Source organism: Macaca mulatta, chromosome 6 (genome assembly GCF_049350105.2).
Source record: "Macaca mulatta isolate MMU2019108-1 chromosome 6, T2T-MMU8v2.0, whole genome shotgun sequence".
In the NCBI taxonomy this organism is placed as follows: Eukaryota; Metazoa; Chordata; class Mammalia; order Primates; family Cercopithecidae; genus Macaca; species Macaca mulatta.
The window spans coordinates 63547042-63574948 of record NC_133411.1 but is presented as its reverse complement, the minus strand read 5'-3'; the positions used below and the strand labels follow the sequence as shown (position 1 = coordinate 63574948).

Sequence of the window (27907 nt, the reverse complement as noted above, 5' to 3'; positions counted from 1 at the left end):
TTGTTATTTGTGCTTGGGATTGACTTGCCTATTCATGCTCTTTTTTGGTTCCATATGAATTTTAAAATTGTTTTCTTTTTCTAATTCTGTGAAGAATGTCATTGGTAGATTGAATCTGTAAATTGTTTTAGGCAGTATGGCCATTTTAACAATATGGTGGATAGCAATACTACTGATTTTTGTACATTGATTTTGTATCCTGAAATTCTGCTGAAAGAATTTATCAGATCAAGGAACGTTGGGGCAGAGACTATAGCGTTTTCTAGGTATAAAATCATACCATCTGCAAACGGGAATTCCACACACCTACAGCCATCTGGTTTTTGCCAGGGTTGACAACAACAAGCAATAAGGAAAGGATTCCTTATTCAATAAATGGTGCTAGGATAACTGGCTAGCCATATGCTGAAGATTGAAACTGGACCCCTTCCCTAGACTGCATACAAAAATCAACTCCAGATGGATTAAAGAATAACATGTAAAACCTAAAACTATAAAAACCCTGGAGATAACCTACAAAATACCATTCTAGACACAGGCCCTGGAAGATTCTGTGATGAAGATGCCAAAAGTCACCTTGACAGAAGCAAAAATTGACAAATGGGACCTAATTAAATGAACAAGCTTCTGCACAACAAAAGAAACTATCAGCAGAGTAAACAGACAACCTACAGAATGGGAGAAAATATTTGCAAACTACACATCCAATGAAGGCCTAATATCCAGAATCTATAAAGAAATTAAATGTACCAGCAGAAAAACAAACAACTCTGTTAAAAAGTGGGCAGTGGACATGGACATGTTTCAAAAGACAACATACAGCCAACAGGCAGATGAAAAAATGCTCAACATCACTAATTATTAGGGAAATGCAAATCAAAACCACAATGAGATACCGTCTCATACCAATCAGAATGGTTATTATTAAAAAATCAAAAAATAACAGATGCTGGCAAGGTTGCAGAGAAAAGGGAATGCCTATACACTGCTGGTGGGAGTGTAAATTACTTGAGCCATTGTGGAAAGCAGTGTGGCGATTTCTCAAAGAACATAAAACAGAACTACCATTCGATCCAGCAATCCCATTATTAGGTATATACCCAAAGGAATATAAATAATTCTACCATAAAGTCACATGTACACATACGTTCATCACAGCACTATTCAAAATAGCAAAGACACAGAATCAACCTAAATGCCTACCAACAGTAGACTGGACAAAGGTAATGTGGTACATACGCACCATGGACTAACTACTATGCAGCCATAAAAAAGAATGACATAATGTCCTTTGCAGGAACATGAATGGAGCTCCATTATTCTAAGCAAACTAATGCAGGAACAGAAAGTCAAATCCTGAATGTTCTTACTTATAAAGTGGGAGCTAAACACTGAGAACACATGGACACAAAGAAGGGGACAACAGACACTAGGGCCTACTTTAGAGTAGAAGGTAGGAGGAGGTACAGGATCAAAAAACTACCTATCAGGTACTATGCTTATTATGTGGGTGATGAAATAATCTGTACACCAAAACCCCATGACCTGCAATTTACCTAGATAACCAAAACCTACACATGTACCCCTGAACCTAAAAGTTAGGGGTACCTACTGGATACTCGCTCAAATATTAAAAGCAGAAAACATATACCAAAGTATTTTCCTTCAAAGGTTTTCACCATCAGTATTTTTCATCCAGCTCCTTCAAAATCAGTTTTACCAGTTTAGTGTCTCTGTGTTAAGTACAAATTGTTCCAAAATGTTGTCCTTACCGCCTCTCTTGGAGAAGCCTCTGTTCCGTGTTGGATTATCTTCACAGTCATTACTAGACTCTTGAATAAAAGTTTAACATGTAAATAGCATTTAATTAACTTAAATGATGCAATATATAAAGAATAGCACTGTCACAAGATAAATTAGTTAGAAAACAAAATATTTTCATAAGTTAAAATATAAACATATTCCTTCAAATAATTTTAACAGATATATAAAGACATTATTCAGAGTCAATTCCCTATGCAAATAATTTCATGTATCTAAATATTAAATGTTCTTATATGAAATTGAGAACCTACTATTTGCCAAGCATTATACTAGGGAAAACAAGCCAAAAAAAAAATAAGAATTTCATAAATTTCAGTTTGACCAAAAATGATTTCAGGAATATCTAAACTATTAAGTAATCAAGTGGTTCTCACATAAGGTCCATAGACCACTAGACTGTTCTATTTATAATGTCATATCTTTTCTGTACTTTACTTTTTTTTTTTGGAAATGGAGTCAAGCTCTGTCTCCCAGGCTGGAGTGCACTGGCACAACCCCTGCTCACTGCAACCTCCACCTCCCAGGTTCAAGCGATTATCCCTACTGAGCAGCTGGGATTACAGGCACGTGCCACCATGCGTGGCTAATGTTTGTATTTTTAGGAGAGATGCAGTTTTGCCATGTTGGCCAGGCTGGTCTTGAATTCCTGAACCTCAGGTGATTCACCCACTTTGGCCTCCTAAAGTGGTGGGATTACAGCCGTAAGCCACCACACCGAGCCAATTTACCATTCTTAATAAACTTGAGACATTTGCGCTTTCTTAAATATACGCAAACTTTCCCCCATTCATCCTAATGAAATAATTTGGGGATATCTCAGCTTTTCCATTTTTAATGATATTAAGAAGTAACATTCCCAGAGTCTTAAAATAGTGGTATGAGAGATTACTATACTGAAGGCGGCCTGAAAACTACCTGGAGAGTTGGTTAAAAATAAATTCCTAGGTCCCATTCCCAGAAATGTTTATTCTGAAAGGAATGATTTTTCAAAATGTAAAAGTTCTATGTTATTACTGTATCATCAAGCTTTCCAGAAGATTCCAAAAAAAGTCACATTCAGGAATACAAAGATGGTTTCAAGGGATCTTTGTACTTGTCATCTGGGAACATTAAGTCAAAATAATGAGAGCAAGTGACTAAAGAGCTTGCAGGCTATTAGCTAAGTTCCTGTGTAAAAGTCCCAATCCATTTAACAGCTAATATTGTTCTACAATAAACAGTGACTCAAAGCTCTTGTTGCAGTCTCCTATTTCAGCTGCAGCTGACAACCGACAAACAATCCTGAAGAGCCATTAACAAGACAACTTTCTGGAAAGTAGGACTTAATACAGTGTAGAAGGGCAGGAAAGAAATAATTTTTGAAAAGTTGGCCCTGGAATAACAATGATGATAACTAGTATTTACTGCCTTAGAGAAAAAAAAACTATTAATCTGGGACCTGGCAAGGAAAAGAGTCTCACAATATCTTTGGCCAATTATTTCCCTAAAATAAACCTATAGTTACTTTGATCACAGTGGGAATAAAAATAGAAAACATTAAGAGAAGTTGGGTGATGGGTACGTGAAAAACCTCCGCACTATTTTTGCAACTTCTTATGAATAAAACTATTTTAAAATGAAAAAGTATTTTAAAAAATAAGTGATCTCTATAGTTAGGAAATAAAGCTAAGCACAAACAAAAATGAGATAATGATCCCAAGATTAGTTACAACCTATTAATTATATAAAAATAACACACTGGGGCCGGGCGCGGTGGCTCAAGCCTGTAATCCCAGCACTTTGGGAGGCCGAGGCGGGCGGATCACAAGGTCAGGAGATCGAGACCACGGTGAAACCCCGTCTCTACTAAAAATACAAAAAATTAGCCGGGCGCGGTGGCGGGCGCCTGTAGTCCCAGCTACTCAGGAGGCTGAGGCAAGAGAATGGCGGGAACCCGGGAGGCGGAGCTTGCAGTGAGCCGAGATCGCGCCACTGCACTCCAGCCTGGGCGACAGCGTGAGACTCTGTCTCAAAAAAAAAAAAAATAAATAAATAAAAAAATAAAAATAACACATGGCCTGGTGCAGTGGCTCATGCCTGTAATCCTAGCACTTTGGGCGGCCGAGGTGGGTGGATCACGAGGTCAGGAGTTTGAGACCAGCCTGGCCAACATGGTGAAACCCCGCTCTACTAAAAATACCAAAAAAAAAAAAAAAAAAAAAAAAATAGCCAGGTGTGATGGCAGGCGCCTATAATCCCAGCTACTCAGGAGAATCGCTTGAACCCTGGAGGCAGAGGTTGCAGTGAGCCAAAACTGTGCCATTGCACTCCAGCCCAGGCAACAGTGCGAGACTCTGTCTCAAAAAATAGTAATAATAATAACAACATATAAAGAAAGTATGTACCTGGCACTGTTCTAAATGTATCACAAGTATTAACTTTTTTAAAGTTTCACAAAAACCTTGTGAAGTAGATATAATCATCATTTTATAAATAGGGAAAATGAAAAACAGAAAGTTACAGGCTTTTTCAAGATAATATAATTGCCAGGAGGAGGATCTGAGTCTCACACCTAGGTGTTCAAATCCAGTATCTGAGTTCCTTATCACTACAATATACCAGCTTAAGCAAAGTAGATTACAGGGGGAAAAAAATTTAAAAACATACTATTCATTTGTGTCCAGAGTAAAAAGTTTCTACTGTGAGCTTGAAACTTGGGCTTGTTAACAATCAGGATAATGAATGAATTCAATCCATATACATATATGTGTAATATATAATATATATTTAATATATAACATATAACATATAATCATTTGAATGGGATATATTATATATTTTATATATAAATTTATTTATACATAATATAAATTTATGTATTATATTATATTTATATTATATATTATATTACATGTAATATAATATATATATTTTAAGTGAACTAAGAAGGAAAAAAGAAGAAAGCAGGCCACTTCAGAGAGAAGTTCTGTCAACTGCTATCAGAAACTAGAATTTGTATTCAAAAGCTCTCTGGCCCACCATCTCTAGAAAGGGGTCAAGTAGGTAGAAAGGTCTGTGTATAAGCAGAAATGATCTTGAATATTAAATGAGTTCAAAGTTGAGAGATCAGCATAGAAACAAATAGAAATGGAAAAGAATAAAAATGATGGTATTTTTCTTCTCTCACAAATACTAGTTCTACGTCATATATGTTTTCATTTGAATGGGATAGGAGAAAAAGAAGAGAAGTAGGGAGAAAGAGACTGGCAATAGTTTGGAGAAACAGTCTCATTTGATAATTAAAATCCGGCCTTATACCAAAAGTGTTTTGTTTTTTTTTTTTTGAGACGGAGTCTCGCTCTGTCTCCCAGGCTGGAGTGCAGTGGCGCGATCTCGGCTCACTGCAAGCTCCGCCTCCCGGGTTCACGCCATTCTCCTGCCTCAGCCTCCCGAGTAGCTGGGACTACAGGCGCCCACAACCGCGCCCGGCTAATTTTTTGTATTTTTAGTAGAGACGGGGTTTCACCGTGGTCTCGATCTCCTGATCTTGTGATCCGCCCGCCTCGGCCTCCCAAAGTGCTCGGATTACAGGCGTGAGCCACCGCGCCCGGCCCCAAAAGTGTTTTAAGGTGATCAGACCTAGACTTGGTTTTGACTTTGGGAATCAAAGTGTTTAATAAGATCAAGCTTCAAATATTTAATGAAGAAAGATAGATGACATCTGAGTGTTTATCATGAATGTGTCTGGTATTGAGCTGTGTGCTTTTACACGCATTCTCACTTAGTCTGCCTAACCATCTATTAAATGAATACCTTCCATTCTATGGAATAGAAAACTGGCTTAGAAAAATTAAGCAGCTTGTTCTACTTCAACTAGCAGGTAGCAAGGCAGAGACAAGTTTGAAGCCAAGTTTGGCACCCTAAAGTGTTCTATGTTATAAAGATTTTATACATCAATGGTTACCAAACACAGGAGGTATCAGAATCACCATGGATGCTTTTAAATACAGGTTCTAAGGCCTCACCCAAATCGACTCAATCAGATTTGGGAATGCACTGTTTATCGTAGTCCATCTTCTGGTATCATTATTTTCATCATTCTCTGTATTCCTGTAGAGTTCAGTACCTTCAATGGAAATGTCTTTAATTTCAGCACTGATTTACATTCTCAAGAAACTTTTTCTTAGATTTATTTGAATCTAAACATGACCCTACACATCACAAACTGTATTTATATAGAGAGTGAAGTTTCACTTCTTGACTACTTCTTTTTACTATCCCCATTTTCTTAAATTTCAGAGCATTCAAAAGTTGTACCTCATGGATTAAGGCAGATGGCAACAGGCCAAGTTAGTATGCCTGAATTCTTTATGTACAAAGTAGTAATATCCTTGGTTAAGGCTTTGGATATAGCTACGTCATAAAATCTGGTTTAAATAAGTTAGAATTGGCCCAGACTAAGAGACTTAATCTTCATTTCTCTTTTTTAGCATGTACTCTTGACATTAAATTTTAACACACAAAAATATTGACCTTACCTCTCCAGAAACCAGAGCTATCACCATCTTCAAACTTGCTGTTTGAAAAACCTATACAAAATATAAAATGAAACAATTTCCTGTACCTCTGTGGTAATAAATAATAACAATAAAAATAATAACCACACAGGGATTACTAGTTATGAAGACTTTTTAAGATAAGCAGTACACAATTGTATACATAGCTATCACATGCAAATTCACTCAGGCTGTAAACAATTTCTGCTTTGTGTCAGTTTATCAACTCCATTCTCTTAAGGTTAAAAACAACTTTTTTTTCAGCCAATTCTATATTACCTCAATTGTCACATACTCCTCTATATGCACATCGGCAAAACAGAGGAATATGTCAGTGTAACCACTATATGTTTTCTATTTCAAACCATCAAAATTCTCAAAATTTTACAAACTCAATCTCTTCATCTGCTAAGGACAATACAACTAAATTATAATCCAATAACTCAATGATTTTCTCCTCAATAACATGAAAATCTTGTTAGCTTCTTTTTGTTTACTCTTTTTAAAAAAGTCATCAAACTTACCTGTTTGCTTTCAAACTTATTTCCTAAAAACCTACGTCTAAGAGTTATGCATCTCTGGAGCATACAGACAGGTCTCTAGAACTAATTTTAAAATTATTCATCAGTAATCTTTCATAAAATTAAAAAATGTTTTTAATAAGTTTAAATAAAATAATCTTTAGTGCAAAGGCACTCAGGGAATATATACCTTCAAATTAAATGTCAATATGGAATGTCTGTCAATCAGTATTTAAACTCAATTATTAAAAAATCACTCAAGTTTTGATTGTAAGATATCATAACCAAGTAATTACCTCTGTTTCCAAAACTCTTTCCAACTCCAAAACCACCCATTGTGGATGTATTATCTCTTTTATTAGACTCACCAGCATCTGAAAAAGGTCAGATTAAACTCTTTAACATACAAAATTAAGTGTGTCATCATCAAAAACTAAGAATTAAATGAATTTCCGGCGTAAAGGGACTTCCAAGGATGGGACTAGAGTAGCATAGAAACCTAAAATTAATTAACATACCTGCAACTTAAAAGAAAAACTCTTAAATTATGATACCAAGGTAAAAACAAATCTACTACTGGTGAAATATAGCTTTCTACTTATTGGTATTATATTGGAGACCTTCAAGCAGGAAAATTCTGCTCCATAGTTTCCTATATGTTGAATTCTCATCCTGATAGAGCCAGCTATTATACTCTGCCCTGTGTGAAAGTCATTGCTATTGAAAATGCTATACTGTGTCCTGTTTAACTGTTCTATTTTTTTATTTTTCTATTTCTTATATTTATCACATCCTTTCCACTTTTAAAATTAAAACAAGGGAATACATAAGAGAAAAACCTAAGACTACCACTCCCCTCCTGGCCTCCGCATTTCACCATACTATTTTCCCATACTAACTTTCTTAGCTTTGTTTCTCACTACGTAATTCTAAACACCCAACATTTTAATTCACACCAAACAACTCCAAAACTCCACATTGTCAACTGCTAATTTTACTTCTTTGTACATGCTATTCCTTTGGCATAGCATTCCCTGCTTTCCTATTTGTCTTATCAAAATTCATTTCATTCTTCAAAAAATCAATTATGTGAAGTCTTCCTTTAGCCCTCCAGTCATAATTTATCCTTCTTCCACATTCCCACAGCATACTATCTGTACCTTTTTAAAGGAGTATTTCTTTCCATGTGTTTCTCTACCACTAAATTAAAAATCTCGAGGGCAGAGATGTGATAGCAAGAAGCAGGATTATTTAAAATAAAAAATTTAAAAAAATAACAGGAGAGACATCCAAAACAGCATAAAATGACGCTTTAAACTATCACTGAGAAAAAAATTAAAGCATTCCCTGTGATCCCTATATACTGTCTTACTTACCTCTGTAATACCCTTGTAGAGGGGAGTTAAAAGGGATCTGTGTAACTTCTAAAACCACAGGTAAAATTGTGTATGCCCAACTATAAAAGTATTTTAATCAGATTTCAAAGATGTGTGATTCAAGAAGTCCAAGCTACTTAGACATACTTCACAGGACATAACAAGCTAGTCGATATTTTAAGCAATTAAGAGTTAACTTCGAAAACCACATTATTAGTTATGCAAGTTCTACTGAGAAGAAAATCAAGATTGAAACTATATAGGCCAGGCGCGGTGGCTCACGTCTATAATCCCAGCGCACTGGGAGGCCGAGGTGGTTGGATCACCTGAGGTCAGGAGTTTGAGACTAGCCTGGCCAACATGGTGAAACCCCATCTCTACTAATAATACAAAAAAATTAGCTGGGGGTGGTGGTGCACACCTGTAATCTCAGCTACTTGGAAGGCTGAGGCAGGAGAATTGCTTGAACCTGGGAGGTGGAGGTTACAGTCAGCCGAGATTGTGCCATTGCACTCCAGCCTAGGCAACAAGAGCAAAACTGTCTCAAATAAAAAAAAAAAAAACTATACAAAATGTTGGAAGAATCATACGGAAAGTAAGTTATACTCATGGGTCTACAAATGTCCCAGGTTATAGAAAATATAAAGCTAATTGTTTAAAGTATTAACAACTGAGAGTTCTGATCAGAAATTTTATGTGTATTTCAATCTAAAACATGAAAATAATTTGTGGTAAAATCTGCCTCAGTGATGATTTTCTCACTGAAAAAGGTTTTATTCAATAATATTTAGAAGACTGTATCAAAATATCACATAACCTCTACTAAAATGTAATTTAAAAATATATCTAAATACTAAATATGCTCCTAAATATATTATTTCTAATGTCAGTAGTAGCTAATAAAACCTCATTTGAATCTCTTAGCACAATTACATTGTTCAAATAAGCAATGCATCTTAATATGCAGTCTTAAAAACCAAAATATATGTGATATTTGATTAATCATTTCCATTAGTGGCAGAAACATGTCAAAATATAAGACTCAAATTTGCGTTCACTGTATCTAAAGAAATTTTCCAAATGTCAAATAAAACATCATGCATCTTTTAGTTTCCACAACAAAAATATCTGAAAGTATCAACAGAGTTTTTCAAAAAATAACATCTCATAAATTCAAGAATAAGTGTCAAGTATGTTTACCAAATAGCCCTAGCTATAGCAACCCCTAAAAGAAAAAAAAAAAAAAATGACCATAGGGATTTTCAAATAAATTTAACTTGAAGTTCTAATATGTTATTGCACTATAATAAAATACAGCACATACTATTTCTAGCATGTTAATATTAAGTCTAAAAATGGACTGTAGAAAGAGGTTTTGCTGTGTCATTATCTGTCATATCAGCTGGTTGTCCTAAAAGTAAAATTAAAAAATCCAATAATGGCAAAATAAGCTCTTAAAAAATTAATACTAATGAGCTAACACATGTTTCCTATACTTCCTTTTTCTTGAAAAATATAAAATTCAAGAAAGAGTCCTTCTCACCTCTAATCCCTGAAGCTTTTACAAACATTCTTCCCACGTCAATTGATGGAAATCAATATCATAAACATGTTAAGAAGCAGCTCTGTGAATCATCCGTCCATCCAACCCATCCATCCCTCCAACCAATCTGTCTAATCAACTTAACACTACTCCCTACTAGCCCAAAGAAGTAAAACAGCAAAAAGAAAATGAACTTGGAAAAACGATGAACTCATTATCTCAACACCAAGTCTACTATACACTGAGTTACAACAGACTTAGTTTTGTGCCAAACGGCTATGAAAGCCTCTGTATATACAATTATTCAACAGTTCAGGAGATTAAGGAAAGACAAAGATACTTACCTCTGTTTCCAAAATTCCGCCCAGAGGCAAATCCACTTTTCATGAAATGATCTCTTCGAGAAGGTCCATCATCCATTTCTAAAGCAAACAACATTTTGAAGTCAGTCAAATAAAAACAAGTATCTAGTACTTGCAAACCTTAAGCCTTCCCTATGTGCCACATGTGGCAAAGAAGAAATTTTACATAGCAGTAAAAAATATGACAATCAGCCCAGTTAAAAAAAAAAATGGCTATATGAATAGCTCTCCAAAAGAAAAATAAATTGTGACTAAATCTCACTCATAAAGAATTAGAAATCAAAAGACAGCAATTTTTAACCTCAGAATTGAATGGAAAACAGTCCTTTCCGTTCCCTGAAAGAAAACAACGAAATAAATAAATTTTTAAAAAATGGAAACCAGTCTTAAGTTTGCTAATAGCCAGAACAAAGACACAGGGAAACAAGCATAAAATGTACACTGTATTTAGAGTATAAACTAGATCAATCTTGATCCTAATTTAAAAGGTGTATAATGAAAGTACAGTAACATGAATTTCTCCTCTGGATACAATCACATGGTTATCCAGAAAGACACACAAAAAAAGTTTTTATAAGCATTGTCTGTAATACCAAATAAATGATCAAAGTGGAATAAAGAAATTATGGTCATCCATACAATAGTACGCACATAGATTTCACAGAAATATACAGCATTCAACATTAAAGAGCTCACATTCTTCAACAATGGAGAGTGTTCACAAACTGGCCATGTAGAAGGCCATAATGCAAATTCAACAAAAGAGTTCAAAAATCAATTCATATACATGAGATTCTCTTATCACAATGCAATCAAATCAAAAGCTATTAAATATGAGACAAATTGTTTAAAATCCCATTTGGTGACATATTTTTAAAAACACTTCTATATAACCCACAGCTCAAAAAAAAAAAAAAGAAAAAAAAAACACACAATGGAAGTTTAAAAATACTTCAAATTATATGATAAAAATGTGACTTTATCAGCATTTAAATATTTATGCTAGAAAATAAGAACTCAATAAGCTTAATAGCCATCTCAACAAGAATACTAGAAAAACAAAGTAAATCACACAAAAGTAAAGGAAATAAAGAATGAAAATTAATAAAATAGGAAACAGCTTTGGGAGACCAAAGTGGGAAAAGATGCTTAAGGCCAGGGATTTGAGACCAGCCTGGGTAACATAGCAAGACCCTATCTCTACCAAAAAAAAAAAAAAAAAAAAAAATTAAGTAGCTGGGTGTGGTGGTGCACACCTGTAGACCCAGCTACTCAGGAGGTTAAGGCAGGAGGACCACTTGAGCCCAGGAATTCAAGGCTGCAGTGAATTATGATTAAATTACTGCACTCCAGCCTGGGAAACAGGAGGAGACCTTGTCTTTCTGTCTGTCTCTGTGTCTCTATTTTTTTTTTAAGGAAACAAACGTAATATAATAGCTCAAAAAGGCCAAAACTTGGTTCTTCGAAAAGACCTATAAAATTTGCCAGGGTAACAAATTACTAGAGGACCAATAAAGGGGGTGAGGGGAGAACAGATACAAAGATACAAATGAACAGTATTAGAAACGTGTTTAAAAAGAATCTCAGAAGAGAAAGACAACTAGAGAACTCGTCTGAACAACTTTATGCTACTAAATTACAAGAAATGAAAAAGTTCCTAGAAAATTAACTCACCAAAAGTGATTCAAGAATCAATAAAAAACCCAACTTTCCTACAGAAGTTAAATCAGTACTTAAATTTCTGCATCAGAAAGATGCAGAGATCGTGTTTTACAGGTGAGTTCTATCAAACTCTCAAAGGACAAATCATTCAACTGTCACACAACTCTTCCAGGAAACAGAGAAGTAACTCACTAACTCATTCTACAGACCAACATAACCTTGATATGAAAGTTCAGAATTATAAACCTCTTACTCATAGATACAAAATCTCAAAAACAAATATTAGCAAACCAAACCCAACAGTAAATTGAACGGATAAAATATATTATAACTAATTGGGTTTATCCCAGTTTGCAAGGGTATTTAACATTACAACATCTAAAAAAGGTAACATACATTAATAAAAAAAAAAAACTAATCTCTCCAGATAAAAGTATATGACATATACTTTTTGAAAGTCATGAAAGTATTTAACACCTTTCATGACTTAACATATACTTAGCAAACTAAGGAATGATGAGCTTGTTCATAACAGCAAAAAAGGAAACCACCCAAATGTGCATGAGAATTTTTTTGTTGTTTTTGAGATGGAGTCTTGCTCTGTCGCCCACGCTGGAGTGCACTGGCGCGATTTCGGCTCTCTGAGACCTCTGCCCCCTGGGTTCAAGCAATTCTCCCGCCTCAGCCTCCTGAGTAGCTGGGACTACAGGCGTGTACCACAATATCCAGCTAATTTTTGTATTTTTTTTGTAGAGACAGGTTTTCACCACACTGGCCAAGCTGGTCTTGAACTCCTGGCCTTAAGTAACCCACCCACTTCGGCCTCCCATAGTGCTAGGATTACAGGTGTGAACCATCATGCCTGGTGGGTAATGTTCTTATAATTAGTGGTGGTTCAAAACATTAAGCTTTATGGTTTTACATAGGACTTTAATACATTAGATTTTTTTAATGAAAAATTCTTCAATAAAGATTCTACAATAAAGTCACAGGGTAACAATTATTCTTGGGAATCCTACTTCTCACTAGTTGGAAAAGAAGTCATTATATGAAAAGATACTTGCAAACGCATGTTTATAGCAACACAATTAGCAATTTCAAAAATATGGAACCAGTCCAAATGCCCATCAATCAATGAGTGGTGTATACATACACAATGGAATACTATTCAGCCAGAAAAATGAAATGAAATAATGGCATCTGCAGCAACCTGGATGGAATTGGAGACCATTATTCTTAGTGAAGTAACTCAGGAATGGAAAACCAAATAGCAGATCTTTTCACTCATAAGCAGGAGCTAAGCTATGAGGATGCAAAGGGTGAGAATGATACAATGGACTTCGGGAACTTGGGGAAAGGAGTGGGATGGGGGGTGAGGGATAAAAGACTACAAATTGGGTACAGTGTATACTGCTCGGGTAATGGGTTCACCAAAATCTCACAAATCACCACTAACGAACTTACTCATATAAGCAAACACCACCTGTTCCCCAAAATCCTATGTAAATAAAAAATACATTAAAATGATGGTACAAAAGTATAAGGTTCTAAGAAAGAATTAACCCAGTTTACCTTGTTATTAGCACACAGTCCTAAGGAAAATACACAATTATTTCCTTTCCATTTTTTAGTAGTTTTAAATCTCACAGTAGTTTCACAGGTAAATGTGAAGGTTTACATTCACTTTCATGAATGTAATGATATGCTGTCATTGATATATATCATGGCAGTCCCCATAATACATATTATACATAGCAATAAAAATAAGCCCCTAATACCAATAAATGATGGAGTATAGATGCTCTTCCTGAATGCTACGAAATCCACGAAAATAAACCAAAAGAAATAAAAATGAAGTCCATTTAAAATGAATTTAGTGTTAGTGTACACAATCCCCAACAACTGACCACAAAGAATATCTCCCAACATAGTTACACTTGGACCAAATCCAAAGAGGCTCAAATATTGAACAACAACTTAAAAAAAATCCATATACTAAAACCACCAAGCAAAAGAACCCAATTATGTATGAGACTTCAGTATGAGCTCTAGGACTCTATAATCTTCCAACCTTTCTTCACAGTGATTTGCCTAAACCAGAATGAGGAAAATTAAAGGAAGATGAGAAAAGACGTGGTGGCAAAGAGTTCTGAAACTATTTAGTGGTGCTTAGGGCTGCCAGCTGTCCTGACTTCTAATCCCTTTCATTATCCAAAGTAGCTAAAATACTAAACACTTAGAATTCAGTGTCAAGTCTTTCAAGTAGAGACCTCAGAGTATAACAGTAATGTGCATTCAAATTACCTGGTGATCTCATTAAAACATACATTCTGATGCAGTAGTCCTGGGTGCGGTATGAGATTCTTCAGTTCTAACAAGTTCCCAGGTGATGCCAATGCTACTGTTCTGTCAATCACATTCAGAGAAGATTTTTATATCCACCAAAAGACATGAACTAGAAAATATTCTTAAGAGAACCATTCATAATAGGCAAATACTGGAAACTACAAAAATGACCATCAATATTTTAATTTATGGTATATTTACATAGGGAATATCACACATCCACGAATAACCTACAACTACTTCTAACAACTTAGAGAAAACCTCAACAAAAAAAGAACATAATGTATGATGCCATTTTATATGACTGCCATTTATAGGGAAAACTGATCTATGCTGTTAGAAATCAGAATAGTAGTCACCTCTGGACAGAAGCACAGTGCCTGGAAGAAAAAGGAAAGCTTCAAGGGTGCTGTTAATATGCTGTTTTTCTTCATCTGAGGGCTGGCTTTCAGGGAGTGCTCACCTTGTGATAATTTAGTGAGCTGGACATTTATGCTGCGTATCATACTGAAATACATATTGAATCTATGTGTACACTATGCTTCAATAAAGTTGAAAATAAAAAAAAGAATCTGCCCTGGCCTAGACAGTTTTATGAACAAATTCTATATAACTTGTAAAAAACAGGTAATTTTCACATTCCAGAGCTTATCGGAAAACATGAAAAGCTTGAAACCAAAATCAAGTGAGGACAACATGACAGAAGAAAACTATACACCCTCAATCTTACATTAATTCAGAAGTGCTAACTAAAATATCTAATTTCATCCAATACTACAATAAAAGAGCCATGTAAGACTTAGCCCAGGAATAAAAAGTTCATTTAAAAATTAATTTACTACATTAACAGACATAAGGGAGAAATAATAGAAATCAGTAATTCTAAAAAGCCATTTGAAAACATTCAACTGCCATTCCTGAACAAAACAAATATTCAAGTAGAAATGAAAAGAAATTATCTTGGCATGATTAAAAAAAAAAACCAACTATTAGTAGCCTAATGCAAATATCATAATTATAAAAATTTGGGAGCATTCCCATTGAAGTGAGGAAAAGCCTAGATGTTTGTTATTTCTAGTACTCGTTAATGAGCTGTAGATTTTATCCAATGCTTTAAGACAACAAAGAACAAAATCATTTAAGAGATGAAATTTGCATCACACATCAACAAGGAAAAGACAGGATGCTTAGATGGTGCTGGAAAAACTAGGTTGCTATGTGGAGAGAAATAAAATTGGATCCCTATTTCTCACCGTATTGAAAAAAAGGGATTCAATGGTACCTTTAAAAATTGTTAAGATGGCAAATTTTGTATTATGTCTAGTTTACCACAGTTCACAAATACAACTCCTCAATAACTAGAGGCCCATGGCCAGGGCTGACCAGAAAAACTTTAATGTCAAAGATCCTTTTTTGTGAGTCATTTAGGAATACTCATACTGCATACACTACGTCTTGATTTCACACTCAAAGATGGCCACCATGATTAAAAAAGGGTGAGTTCAGATGATTAAAAGCTCAATGTGAAAGGCAAAAGTCTAAGGAAGATAATGTAGGAGGCTACTTTTTGACAGAGATGGGGAAGAGTTTCTTAAAACTACAAAATCAAATTCAGAAGCAAAAAAGTTATTTAATAACTTCAGAATTAAATTTTTGATTAATAAGGCATATCATGAACAAAGCTGACAGACAACAGAATGGAAGAAGATATTCAGTGTCTAAATCAGGAAAGAGCCTAAAATCTAGGATATTAACAATGCCTGCCAATCAACAATAGGAAGAGCTAGCTCAATAGAAAAATAAACTAAAAATATGAACAGGCAACTCACAAAAGTAGAAACTTACAGAATAACAACATGTATATGAAGAGACAGCCAGATACATGCATATTAAAGCAATGATGCTGGGCATGGTGGCTCATGCCTATAATCCCAGCACTTTGGGAGGCCAAGGCAGGAGGATCACTTGCGCTCAGGAGTTCAAGACCAGCCTGGGCAACATAGCAATACCTCATCTCTGCTAAAAATTTTAAAAATCAGCCAGACATGGCGAGCAAGTCTGTAGTCCCAGCTACCCAAGAGACTGAGGCAGGAGGATTCCTGGAGCGTGAGAGATTGAAGCTACAGTGAGCTATGATCACAGCACTGCACTCCAGCCTGGACAACAGAGCAAGGCCCTGTTACCAAAAAAAAAAAAAATTTTTTTTACTTTATACCCAAATAGACTGGCAAAAATTAATTAAAATTAAAAATGTCAAATGTTGGTGGGAATATAGGACTATGAGAACCCTCACAACCTAATGACGGGAGTATAAACTGGTATAGCTATTCTGGAGAGCAATTTTTGAAATATTTAGACAAATTAAGTCCATTATCCCTTTCCATAACCCTGTAATTCTACTCTTGAGTCCACTATTCAAAGTAATTCTCACTCTGGCCCATAAATAAACATATACAAGAATGCCCATCCTATGGTAGCAGAGGGGAACAGGAGGTAATCTCAGTGCCTATCACGGAGGGAAAATAGGGGCAGATAAAACTTGGTGATAAAAGTATATGAAATACCATGCAGTCATTAGAAAGAAGGAAATCAATTATCAATTAGGAATATATCTTAAACAGTGACCAGGAGAATATTAAAAAAAAAAATCTTAGGCACGATAATTTTTCTAAGTTAAAAATACACACCAAAATATGCTCAGAAAAACACACATTTAAAAACATACACAGAGCACCCATGTCCTCCACCCTTCCTCTCTGTGCTGATGCTGCCCGGCTCATATCAGCCTCTAGCCTGCTTTCAATTAGTTGCGGAGTTCCAATGAAGAAGTATCTGAGGTTAATGTGGAAACTACCAAACAATCTGTACTATCAAGATCATGTTGGAAGACGTGGGAATGAATGATTGAAGGAGATGATGACCCAGTTCCTCTACCAAATGTTAATGAAGCAATATTTTAAAAGGTCATTCAATGGTGCACCCACCATAAAGATGACCCTCCTCCTCCTCCTGAGAATACTGAGAAGAAAAGTGAACAGATAAAAATCCTGTTTGGGATCAAGAATTCCTGAAAATTCACCAAAGGTTTGTTACATGCAAGACTGCTGCCAATAAGATCAAGGAGAAAACACCTGTGGACATTCCCAAGACTTTCAATATCAAAACAACTTTACTGAAGGGGAGGAAGCCCACGTACACAGAACTAATGGTGTGAAGAAACGCGAAATGTGCCTGACACTGTAAAGATTGTTCCAAATATTAGTTGCACTGCTCTAGAGTTTATAATTATTAATACAAAAAAAAGTAGACAAATACAACAGCAAATCGACTGCATTAGCAGAATACTGTCATTGTACGTATAGTTTGAGTACAGATTCCAAACCTAATGCTGAGTTTCTTCTAGTGTGATTAAAAGTTTTTTTTTTTTTTTTTTGCTCTGAATAAAACGGAACTGCGGATTCTCTATAGAAACTAACGTTTTGGTATTTCCCTCCTTTTGTAAAGCAATTTCTGTCTAGTTTGTAATCCAGTTAACTTTAGTGGCCTTTTAAAAGTTAGCATTGCAAATAAAACTTGCAAAAAGTTTTCTGGAAAAAAAAAAAAAAAAAAAGGACACACACACACAAAATAATTGTTCCTTTGGGGAAGGGGAGGGCAAGAAACCCCTGAAACTTCCTCCCACAAACAGCTTGTTTCAAATCAAACATGAGTAATGAAGAAATAAGCAAAAGCAACATAGGAGCTGTACAATATAGTGAGGACAGAGAGGGAGGAAGGGAAGGCTGAAACTAGCATATACTTAAATCTCAGAGACTAGAGGATCCTGCTCTCCCACACAAAACTGCCTGGCTCTGGCCCAATCACTTCACAGTAGAGCCCATCAGTGCATCCCTGCACAGAGTTGAGTTTCTAATCAGCATTTTAATGATCCACCCTCAAAAACAACAAGGCAACTAAGGTTCAGCAGAATTTTTTTTTAAGAGACAGGGGTTCACTCCATCAGCCTGACTGGAGTGCAGTAGTGTGATCAATGCTCACCGTAACCTCAAAATTCTATGCTCAAGCAATCCTCTTACCTCAGCCTGTTGAGTAGCTGGGATTACAGTTGCACATCGCCATGCGCAGCTAGTTTAAAAAAATTTTTTGTACAAACAGTGTCTCACTTTGTTTCCCAGGCTGGTCCTGAACTCCTGGCTTCAGGCACTTCTCCACCTCAGCCTCCCAAAGCAAAGGGATTACAGGCATAAGCCACTACAGTTCCTATTGACATTTTAAAGCCAAGTAATGTGAAATTGTTTTCACTTAATTTTGGAAATAATCAGATAATACCAGTTGTTTAGAAGGGTTTCCATGACTATTAAATAAAAGCAAGATATAACAGGATTCCATTTCTATAAAATACAGAATGAAAAGAAGCAGGTCTAAGTACAATTTTAAGAGCATGAAAAGGGTATGGAACGTAAGCATGCGTAAGCAAACGAAAAGCAAGACAGGTATTTATAATAAAAGCAATATATGTATTAATATATTATGCCAGTGGTATACGATCACGTATGCGGAGAATATACACAGGAATCTAAAAAATCAGAGTCAATAGACATCAAATGGTGGCTAAATTTAGGGGCTAAGATTTCAGATTTTATTTATCCCTTTTTACTTTTTTTAAAACAATAAGCATATTTAGGTTTTGGCTTGGCATACATTCACTGGCCTGGTTTACATTTTTCTAATAAGAAAATTTTCATTGAAAAATAAAAAAATTATGAAGAACTACAAAAAGTACTTGTTATCTAGAAGAAGGTAAGCAGGCAATCAATATTTTTCACTAGTGATTTTCATTAGTGATTTCATTTCATTAGCCTAAACATTCATAGGTCTAATGCTAAAAAAAACTTAGCTTTTAGTTGGTGGTTATTTCAGTCTAGTTTATTGAAAATTCCAATATAAAACAGTGTTATGCTTTACTATACTATAGATCTAAGCTTTCACTCCTTTACAAATAATGGCTTCTGTTTGTACCTCAAAAAACCAGGGTTCTCCTAGCGATCTATGCAAATAGACAGGTTAAGAGGCATCGATTACGTTTACCCATTTGTCTTTCTGGAATACTCTAAGTACACACAGAGTTTATATGGTAGAAGCAAAATTAGCCCTTTGCTGGGGTTTCAGCAGGCAGGATTCCAAGAACTTCTGAGAATCTGAGTATTTCTGTATTAAACCACTGTGTTTAAATGTTTATAAAAGATAAATATGTTTTGAAAATAGCAAAAGCATCTCTTTTAAACTTAACTTTTGTCAAGATATTTACCCTGAACTTAAGAAAGATCCTCATGAGAATTAGATTTGCTTTAACCTGATAAACTAACTCTCAAAGTATCCTCACATTTTGGAAACTACCTCACCACGGGTGTTTTCCAACATAGGCCAGGTTTCAGTGAACATGCAGCTCCCTTGACCATAAAATGTTTTACCACATCTGCTAATTTTTGATAAGAGAAATGATAAAACTACTACCTGATGCCACCATGCCCTCTTCCTTTTATGCTAGTCAGCCTTAAAAATAATAGTAACTCAATTTAGAGACTCATAGTAAAGTCAGAGTTACTCAAATTCACCGAAAGTAGATGGTGGTTGCCAGGATTAGGGGAGAGGAGGAAATGGAGAGTTATTTTTCATTGGGTACGGAGTTCCAGTTTGGGAAGACAAGAAAGTTCTGGGGGTGGATGGTGGATGATGGTTACAGAGTGATGTGACTGTACCGAATGCTGCTGAACTGTACACATTAAAATGGTAAATCTTACGTTATGTATACTTCACCATAGTTTTTTAAATGTTTTTGTCTTGTTTTTAGAGACAGGGTCTCACTCCATTGCCCAGGGAAGAGTGCAGTGGTATGATCATAGTTCACTATAGCCTTGAACTCCTGGGCTCAAGCAATCCTCAACCTGCCAAGTAGTTAGGACTACAGGCACAGGCCACCATGACCAGCTAATTTTTAAAATTTTTTTTTTTTTTTTTGGAGACAGAATCTCACTCTATCACAAGGCTGGAGTACAGTGGCACAATCTCGATTCACTGAAACCTCCGCCTCCTGGGTTCAAGCGATTCTCCTGCCTCAGCCTCCCAAGAAGCTGGGACTACAGGCATGCAGCACCACACCCAGCTAATTTTTGTATTTTTAGTAAAGACGGGGTTTCACCATGTTGGCCAGGATGGTCTTGATCTCTTGACCTGATCCACCTGCCTCAGCCTCCGAAAGTTTTCGGATTACAGGCGTGAGCCCACCAGGCCCGGCCTAAATTTTTTGTAGACATAGACTCCAACTATGTTGCCCAAGCTGGTCTCAAATGATCTCAGATGATCATTTGATCTCCAGGTCTCAAATGGTCTTCCTACTTGAGCTTCCCAAAGTGCTGGGATTACGGGCATGAGCCACTGAGCCTGGTCAAAATTATTTTAACGCAGTAACAATTGCATTTCATCCTGCTTTGGACTTCAACAATGTGAAAAACTACTGCTGTGAGCTCAATTTCCCAGCCTAGTCCTACCACTTCCACCCATCTTCCCATCTACATCCACTCTGTAAAACAGAGTTGGACAATCCAAGGGGAAAAATGATGGTGGGAGGGGCAACCAAAGTGAAAAGTTCACAGTGAGGTTGGGAGGAGGGTGCATCAGGAAGGATATGGGTTCCTTTACCTTGACACTTGTTTCTATTGTTCTCCTAAGACCTTTCCCAAATTAGTTTTCTGATCCCAAAGAAACTCACAATATCCTGATGGTATGGCAGATTTGGCTTAAACAATTATTATTGTGACAGGTCATCACCATTGTAACCTGCTTCAACAACCTTATAGTCCTATACTCTACTCCCTTATGTCAGGAACCCTGAAGATGATGATGCCCTAGCAGCCTGGAAGCTGAATGTGCAACTTCCAAGTTGGGCAAACGTTTTATAGTAACCCATTAAATCAAATAATACAGTCTATACTTTCCCCTCTCTCAATTCCTCTAACTAGAAGTACCCCCATTCCACAATATCCAAATCAGAAGGAACTTTCACTAAATTTGTTAAAACACCCTCTACAAGATGTCTACTAGTCTGCTGCTCTTCATTCACTAGATGAAACCCTTAAACTAAAAAGGGTTTTACCGTTTTCCAAACATACCACATACCTGATGATGAAGTTGGAGTCCTGTTAAAATTGTCTCCATTTTCTCCAGAAGAATACCTATCCTGTAAGAAGGAAGAAAGAAAAGACTAGTTTCCTACTTTGAATACAAATGTGTCATTTATTTCACAAATACTAGAAAATTGTAACAATTGGGCTTTATTCAGAACAAAATAATGACATACTGTATGGTTTTCTAAATCACTGGATGTTTCTTTACTAATTATTCCAAGACATCTTCACTTTAACATTGTATATATAGTACTAACATATATCACTAGAACAGTGGTCAAAAAACTACAGCCACAGGCCAAATCTGGTGGGCCACCTGATTCTGTAAACAGTATTGGAGCACTGCAACAGCAAAGTTGTGACAGACAAGTAAGGCCTATAAAGTCTAAATTATTTATTATCTGGCCCTTTATAGAAAGGGTTTGCTGACTCCTGACTTAAAACAAAAGTTTAGTCATTTAAGTCACCCATATTCCTGAAAAGTACAATCAGGATGGGTGTGGTGGCTCTCGCATGTAATCCCAGCACTGTGGGAGGCTGAGGCAGGAGGATCACTTGAGCCCAGGAGTTCAAGACCAGCCTGGGCAACATGGCGAAACCCTAGCTCTACTAAAAATACAAAAAGTTAGCCAGGTGTGGTGGCATGAGCCTGTAGTCCCAGCTACTCAGGAGGCTGAGGTGGGAGGTTCACTTGTGCCTGTGAGGCAGAGGTTGAAGTGAGCCAAGATCACACCACTCACTCCAGCCGGGTAACAGAATAAGACCCTGTCTCAAAAAATAAAAATAGAAAAGAAAATATAATAAAATATCATTATAAAATCTGACAAAGTAATACATGAATAAACCAACACTGGTCAATATACACTACTGTGTGCTGAGTTCCATATATTACAGTATATTCATCAATACTATAGAGTATTAGTGATTTAACACTAATCTTTGTTCTAGAAAAGTACCACAGAAATTTTTAAAACCTCTACTGCATTTATAGTGAAACCAATTAATGATACTCTCATGTTTTAAAAAGGAATTCACTGGCCGGGCTCAGTGGCTCACACCTGTATTTTGGGAGGCCGAGGTGGGTGGATCACCTGAGGTCAGCAGTTCAAGACCAGCCTGACCAACATGGAGAAACCCCACCTCTACTAAAAACACAAAATTAGCCCGGCATGGTGGCAGGCACCTGTAATCCCAGCTACTCAGGAGGCTGAGGCAGAAGAATCGCTTTAACCCAGGAGGCAGAGGTTGCGGTGAGCCGAGATTGTGTCACTGCACTCCAAGCTGGGCAACAAAAGCAAAACACTGTCTCACACTGTCTCAAAAAAAAAAAAAAAAAAAAAAAAAAAAAAAAAAACAGATTCACTGTAAAGTAAATTCACTTATGGACTGAAAACAATTTATATACACAATCTGCCACTGCACTACAACTACAATGAAAAGGTATATCCTCAGCTATAGCATCAGAATATTCATGGTTAATTTTAATCAAATTTGCCATAACAGTAGCTGAAGACTGTCTTTGCTCTCAAATACTAACTGTTCCACTTTCCCTACTTTAGGCTAAAGAAAATTATTTACTATTAACACACAAGCATTACATTGGCAGTGGTCGAATTACTGCTGGATTTAGAAAATTCAACTTGTTATAAAATCAATAGCTGAATGCAGGTTAATTTTGGAAACTTCCAACATTTCTCTGGACAGCTCTAGATTAAGGACAATTTGAGTAAATTTTTTTCTCACTTCTAACTCTTAGGGTGTCCTTATCATCAATCCACACCTTTACTCCTTCTCACATAAACTTCCTTTAATTATGGCAAAAGTTCAGAATAGAGCTCCGAAATTCTTGCACATGACAATCAGAATTTAATAATCTAAGAATGAAAGGAAATCTACAGATGATCTCTTAATCAACTGACTATATTACAACAGTTAAAATGTTCCTTCAAATAAGTTCATTTAACTAAGTCCCAAACCTAGAGAGAATGCACCAAGGTAGGCATCTTTAGCTAACATCTATTTACTACAATTTCTTTCACAAAGACACTGACTTTTAAAACTATTTTAAGGCTGGGCGCGGTGGCTCAAGCCTGTAATCCCAGCACTTTGGGAGGCCGAGACGGGCGGATCACGAGGTCAGGAGATCGAGACCATCCTGGCTAACACGGTGAAACCCCGCCTCTACTAAAAAATACAAAAAACTAGCTGGGCGAGGTGACGGGCGCCTGTAGTCCGAGCTATATGGGAGGCTGAGCCAGGAGAATGGCGAAAACCTGGGAGGCGGAGCTTGCAGTGAGCTGAGACCTGGCCACTGCACTCCAGCCCAGGCGACAGAGCAAGACTCCATCTCAAAAAAAACAAAAAAAAAACAAAAAAAAAAACTACTTTACAAAAGCTCAAGAGTCGTCCAAACATTTTTCTGAGTCATCATGAAGAGCACAAAGATAACAACATACTTGAAATGCCTTGGGGTTTTGGTAATTGCTACAGTAAAAAAAAAAAAAAAGTTCCAGTTTATTACTACCACAGACATTAAAACAAGAACAATTATCCAATATTTTACATTCAAAATCTGAAGACTTTTTTCTTGTTTGCAATGCTCAACGTACTAGAGTGAAAAAAGCAAAAAAAAAAAAAAAAAAAAAAAAAAAAGACTGGTTTTACAAGTGTTATAAAACACTCTTACACTAAAGAACTGAAACACTTATTATTACTATTCAAGCTATGGAACTTAATATCCCACATACGTCCAACTTACAAATTCCAAGATGAATTTTGAAAAAAGACATCAAAAATAATTTCCAACAGAATTTTATCACGAAAAACCTTAACCAGCTGGGTGTGGTGGCTCACACCTGTAATTCCAAAACTTTGGGAGGCCAAGGCAACCAGATCACCTGAGGTCAGGAGCTCAAGACTAGGCTGTCCAACATGGTGTAACGCCATCTCTACTAAAAATACAAAAATTAACCAGGCATGGTGGCGGGCGCCTGTAATCCCAGCAACTCAGGAGACTGAGGCAGGAGAATCGCTTGAACCCAAGAGGTGGAGGTTGCAGAGAGCCAAGATTTGCACCACTGCACTCCAGCCTGGGTGACAGAAAAAGTCTCTTTCTCAAAAAAAAAAAAAAAAAGAAAAAAGAAAGGAAAAAAAGGAGAAAAGGGGTCACAGCAGATGAAATTAAGTTAAAGATTTTGAGATGAGATTACCCTGGATTATCGGCATGAGTCCTAATTGCCATCACAAGTGTCCTTATAACAGAGAGGTAGAGGGAGATAACACAAAGACCCACAAAGGAGGTGGCAACGTGAAGACAGAGCCAAGAGATATGCAGCCACAAGCCAAGGAATGCCTATAGCCACTAGAAGCTAGAAGCAGCAAAGATTCTGTCCTAGAACCTCCAGAGAAAGGGCAGCCCTGCTGACACCTTGATTTTTAACTTCAGGCTTCCAGAACTATAAGAATAAATTTATGTTGCTTTAAGTTACCCAGTTTGTGTTAATTTGTTATAGCAGCCACAGAAAACTAATACATTGGCCTTCTTCTTGTTGCCCTAATACCCCAAGTTTGTTCCCTTCTCCTTCTCAAAGGTTCCTTGAGAACCTGTGCACATGATGTCCTGCTGGGACTCCTTTAAGTCTCAGGCTCATGAGTCACTGTCTCAGAGAAGCCTTCCCTCTCCAACTAAATCCATCCTACACCAGTCTCACACACACATTTCTCTAATTTTTATAGTACTTTTCACTATAATTATTTGGTTCTCAAACATGCTTATTCTGTCTTCTCCAGTAAAATACAATGTAACAGCAAGCACCTTATGTTCACCACTATCTCTCCATCACCTACTAGAACTCAAAGATATGCTGAATGAATCATAGGTCTTGTCATTAGCTTACCTCTTAAAATACTTAGCTGTAAACCATTATTATCTCTCAAACCACCCAAATGCACCAATTCAGAAATTTCAAATGTTTAACACGTAAGGGTTCTCATATGCAGCTACAAATAAAAAGGGCATTTTGATGAACACATTTTTTTCACCTGTATTCTTATTTTCAATTTTGGCATATCATAATACGTTTATTTTCTAATCTCAACAATTATTACTAACCTTGCTACTGCTGCTTAATAAAATTATAACTGTGGATGGTCTAATTACTCAATTACTGTTTCCACTTTAACCACAAGAGATTTTGCCTTCTGAAATGTGCCACAAAAATGGCAAATAGATCAGACAGAAGTGATCACTATACTAGCTTACTTTCATGGTCAGTTAACAAGAAGCCTTACAGCTAGTAAGTAAGCAACGGAATTATCTAATATACTCACCATACCCATCCACTCTAACACTCACCCCAATAAGCCTGCAGGCAATGTGCAAATGCCTAACCGTTGAGATTTCTGGACTATATAATTGCCAGATTATCAAATCTTTCTTAACTTCACATCTTTCGCTATTCTATCCCCGGGTGGTACACTCACTTTAAAATCTAGAATTGAGAAGTTCTACCCAAAATTCTATCAGTTCTACTAGAACAATGACATATTATTTCAAAATTATATAAGCGTATGTCAATATTAAGTCTCCAAATAAAGTTCCTGAGAAGCACTCAGAAAAAGATCATCACAGACAAAACTGCTATAAATTTAAAAGAAAAGGCCAGCTTTTTCTTGAAAACCAAATTCAGTTAGAACAACAAATCAAAATGGTGTCTTTAAAAGAAATGGAATAAAAGACTTTAGATTTCTTCTACATAAAAATGTAATGTATTCATCTCTAGTTTCCACTTTTTTTTTTTGAGACAGAGTCTTGCTCCATTGCCTAGGCTGGAGTGCAGCTGCCCAGTCTCAGCTCACTGTAATCTCTACCTTCCGATTTCAAGCGATTCCTCTGCCTCAGCCTCCCGAGTAGCTGAGGCTACTGGCGCGTGCCACCACGCCCAGCTAACTTTTTGTATTTTCAGTAGAGAAGGGGTTTTGCTGCATTGGCCCGGCTGGTCTTGAACTCCTGGCCTCAAGTGATCTGGCTGTCTCAGCCTCCCAAAGTGCTGGGATTACAGGCATAAGCCACTACACGTGCCCATCTCTGCACTTTTTATTCAACCTAGCAAGGCAAATAAAGATCCTGATTGCACCATGTTCCTTTGAGTCAACTAAGCCCAAGAACTAATGGCACAACCAGCACAACACCAGGTGTTAAGTTTGCAGACAAATGCAAAAGACATACTACAAATTCACCCAACACAAATGTATTAAGCATCATAAGGTAGACTTATCAACATACTCAATTTAGTCTTCCCAATGTGAAGAAACTATGTTATTGAATGGCATAAAAATCCCAAAAAGGTAAATCTGAAAGATTCGACAGTCATCCTTAATTTCAGAAACCCAATGCAATAAATATGCACAACATGCTACAGTGCAGCGTGCTGCTTAAACACTTCATGAAGACAAAAATCTCAAACTAAGAAAAAGAAATGGACAGATGGCTATTAAAACCAGGGGGAATAAAGTATGTATCTGTGAATTAAACTTTGTATTATAACAAATCTATTGAGAACAAGGAAGTAAAAGAACTATAAAAAATGTCCTCTGAAGAAGTAATTCCATTTTTGAAAAAAATCACCAAATTAAAACAAATAAGACGTAAACATTAATGACAATACCAGAGTGAGAAGTTAACACCACTGAAATTCCTACAGAAGTTGTAATATGGAATAGTTAGTGATGAAGTGTGAAAAAAGATGGATTCAAATGTTACTATCATATGGCTGGATATGGTGGCCCATGCCTGTAATCCCAGCACTTTGGGAGGCCAAAGTGGGAGGATCACCTGAGGTCAGGAGTTTGAGACCAGCCTGGCCAACATAGTGAAACCCTGCATCTACTAAAAATACAAAAAAAAAAAAAAAAAAAATTAGCTGGGTATGGTGGCACACACCTGTAGTCCCAGCTACTTGGGAGGCTGAGGCAGGAGAATCGCTTGAACCTGGGAGGCAGAAGTTGCAGCCGGCCGAGATGGCACCACTGCACTCCAGCCTGGGCAATAGAGTGAGACTCCACCTCAAAAAAAAAAAAAAAATTAGTTATATACTATCATCAAAACTATATAAAACATGTTTCGGCCAGGCACGGTGGCTCACATCTGTAATCCCAGCACTTTGGAAGGCTGAGGTGAGTGAATCACCTGAGATCAGGAGTTCAAGACCAGGCTGGCCAACATGGTGAAACCCCATCTCTACTAAAAATATAAAAATTAGCTGGGCATGGTGGCATGCGCCTGTAGTCCCAGCTGAGCAAGGCTGAGGCAGGAGAATGGCTTGAACCCAGAAGGCAGAGGCGGCAGTGAGCCCAGATTGCACGACTGCACTCCAGCCTGGGTGACAGAGCAAGACTCTGTACCAAAAACAAACAAAAAATGTCTGGAAAAAACAAAAGAAACTTGACTAAAAAATTTAACAGGAGTGCCTGTCTATTGGGCAAGATTTGTAGGTGACTTTCTCCTCTTTTCCCAAAAAAGCTGTAATACTTTTATGATGAGAAGAGAACTATAA

General features: G+C 36.7%; 1 protein-coding gene across 3 annotated transcripts in view; it reads right to left on the bottom strand.

Annotated features, from left to right (window-relative positions):
* The window catches only part of DDX4 (DEAD-box helicase 4), an 84082-nt gene that overhangs the window by 43726 nt on the left and 12449 nt on the right, over positions 1-27907 (bottom strand). For all 3 annotated transcript variants that reach the window (XM_078004082.1, XM_015140039.3, NM_001261317.1), the window contains 5 exon segments: positions 21346-21406; positions 10144-10221; positions 7177-7254; positions 6342-6392; positions 1773-1832 (listed from right to left, as the gene is read on the bottom strand). In XM_078004082.1, coding sequence (XP_077860208.1) covers positions 1773-1832; positions 6342-6392; positions 7177-7254; positions 10144-10221; positions 21346-21406 — 328 coding nt within the window.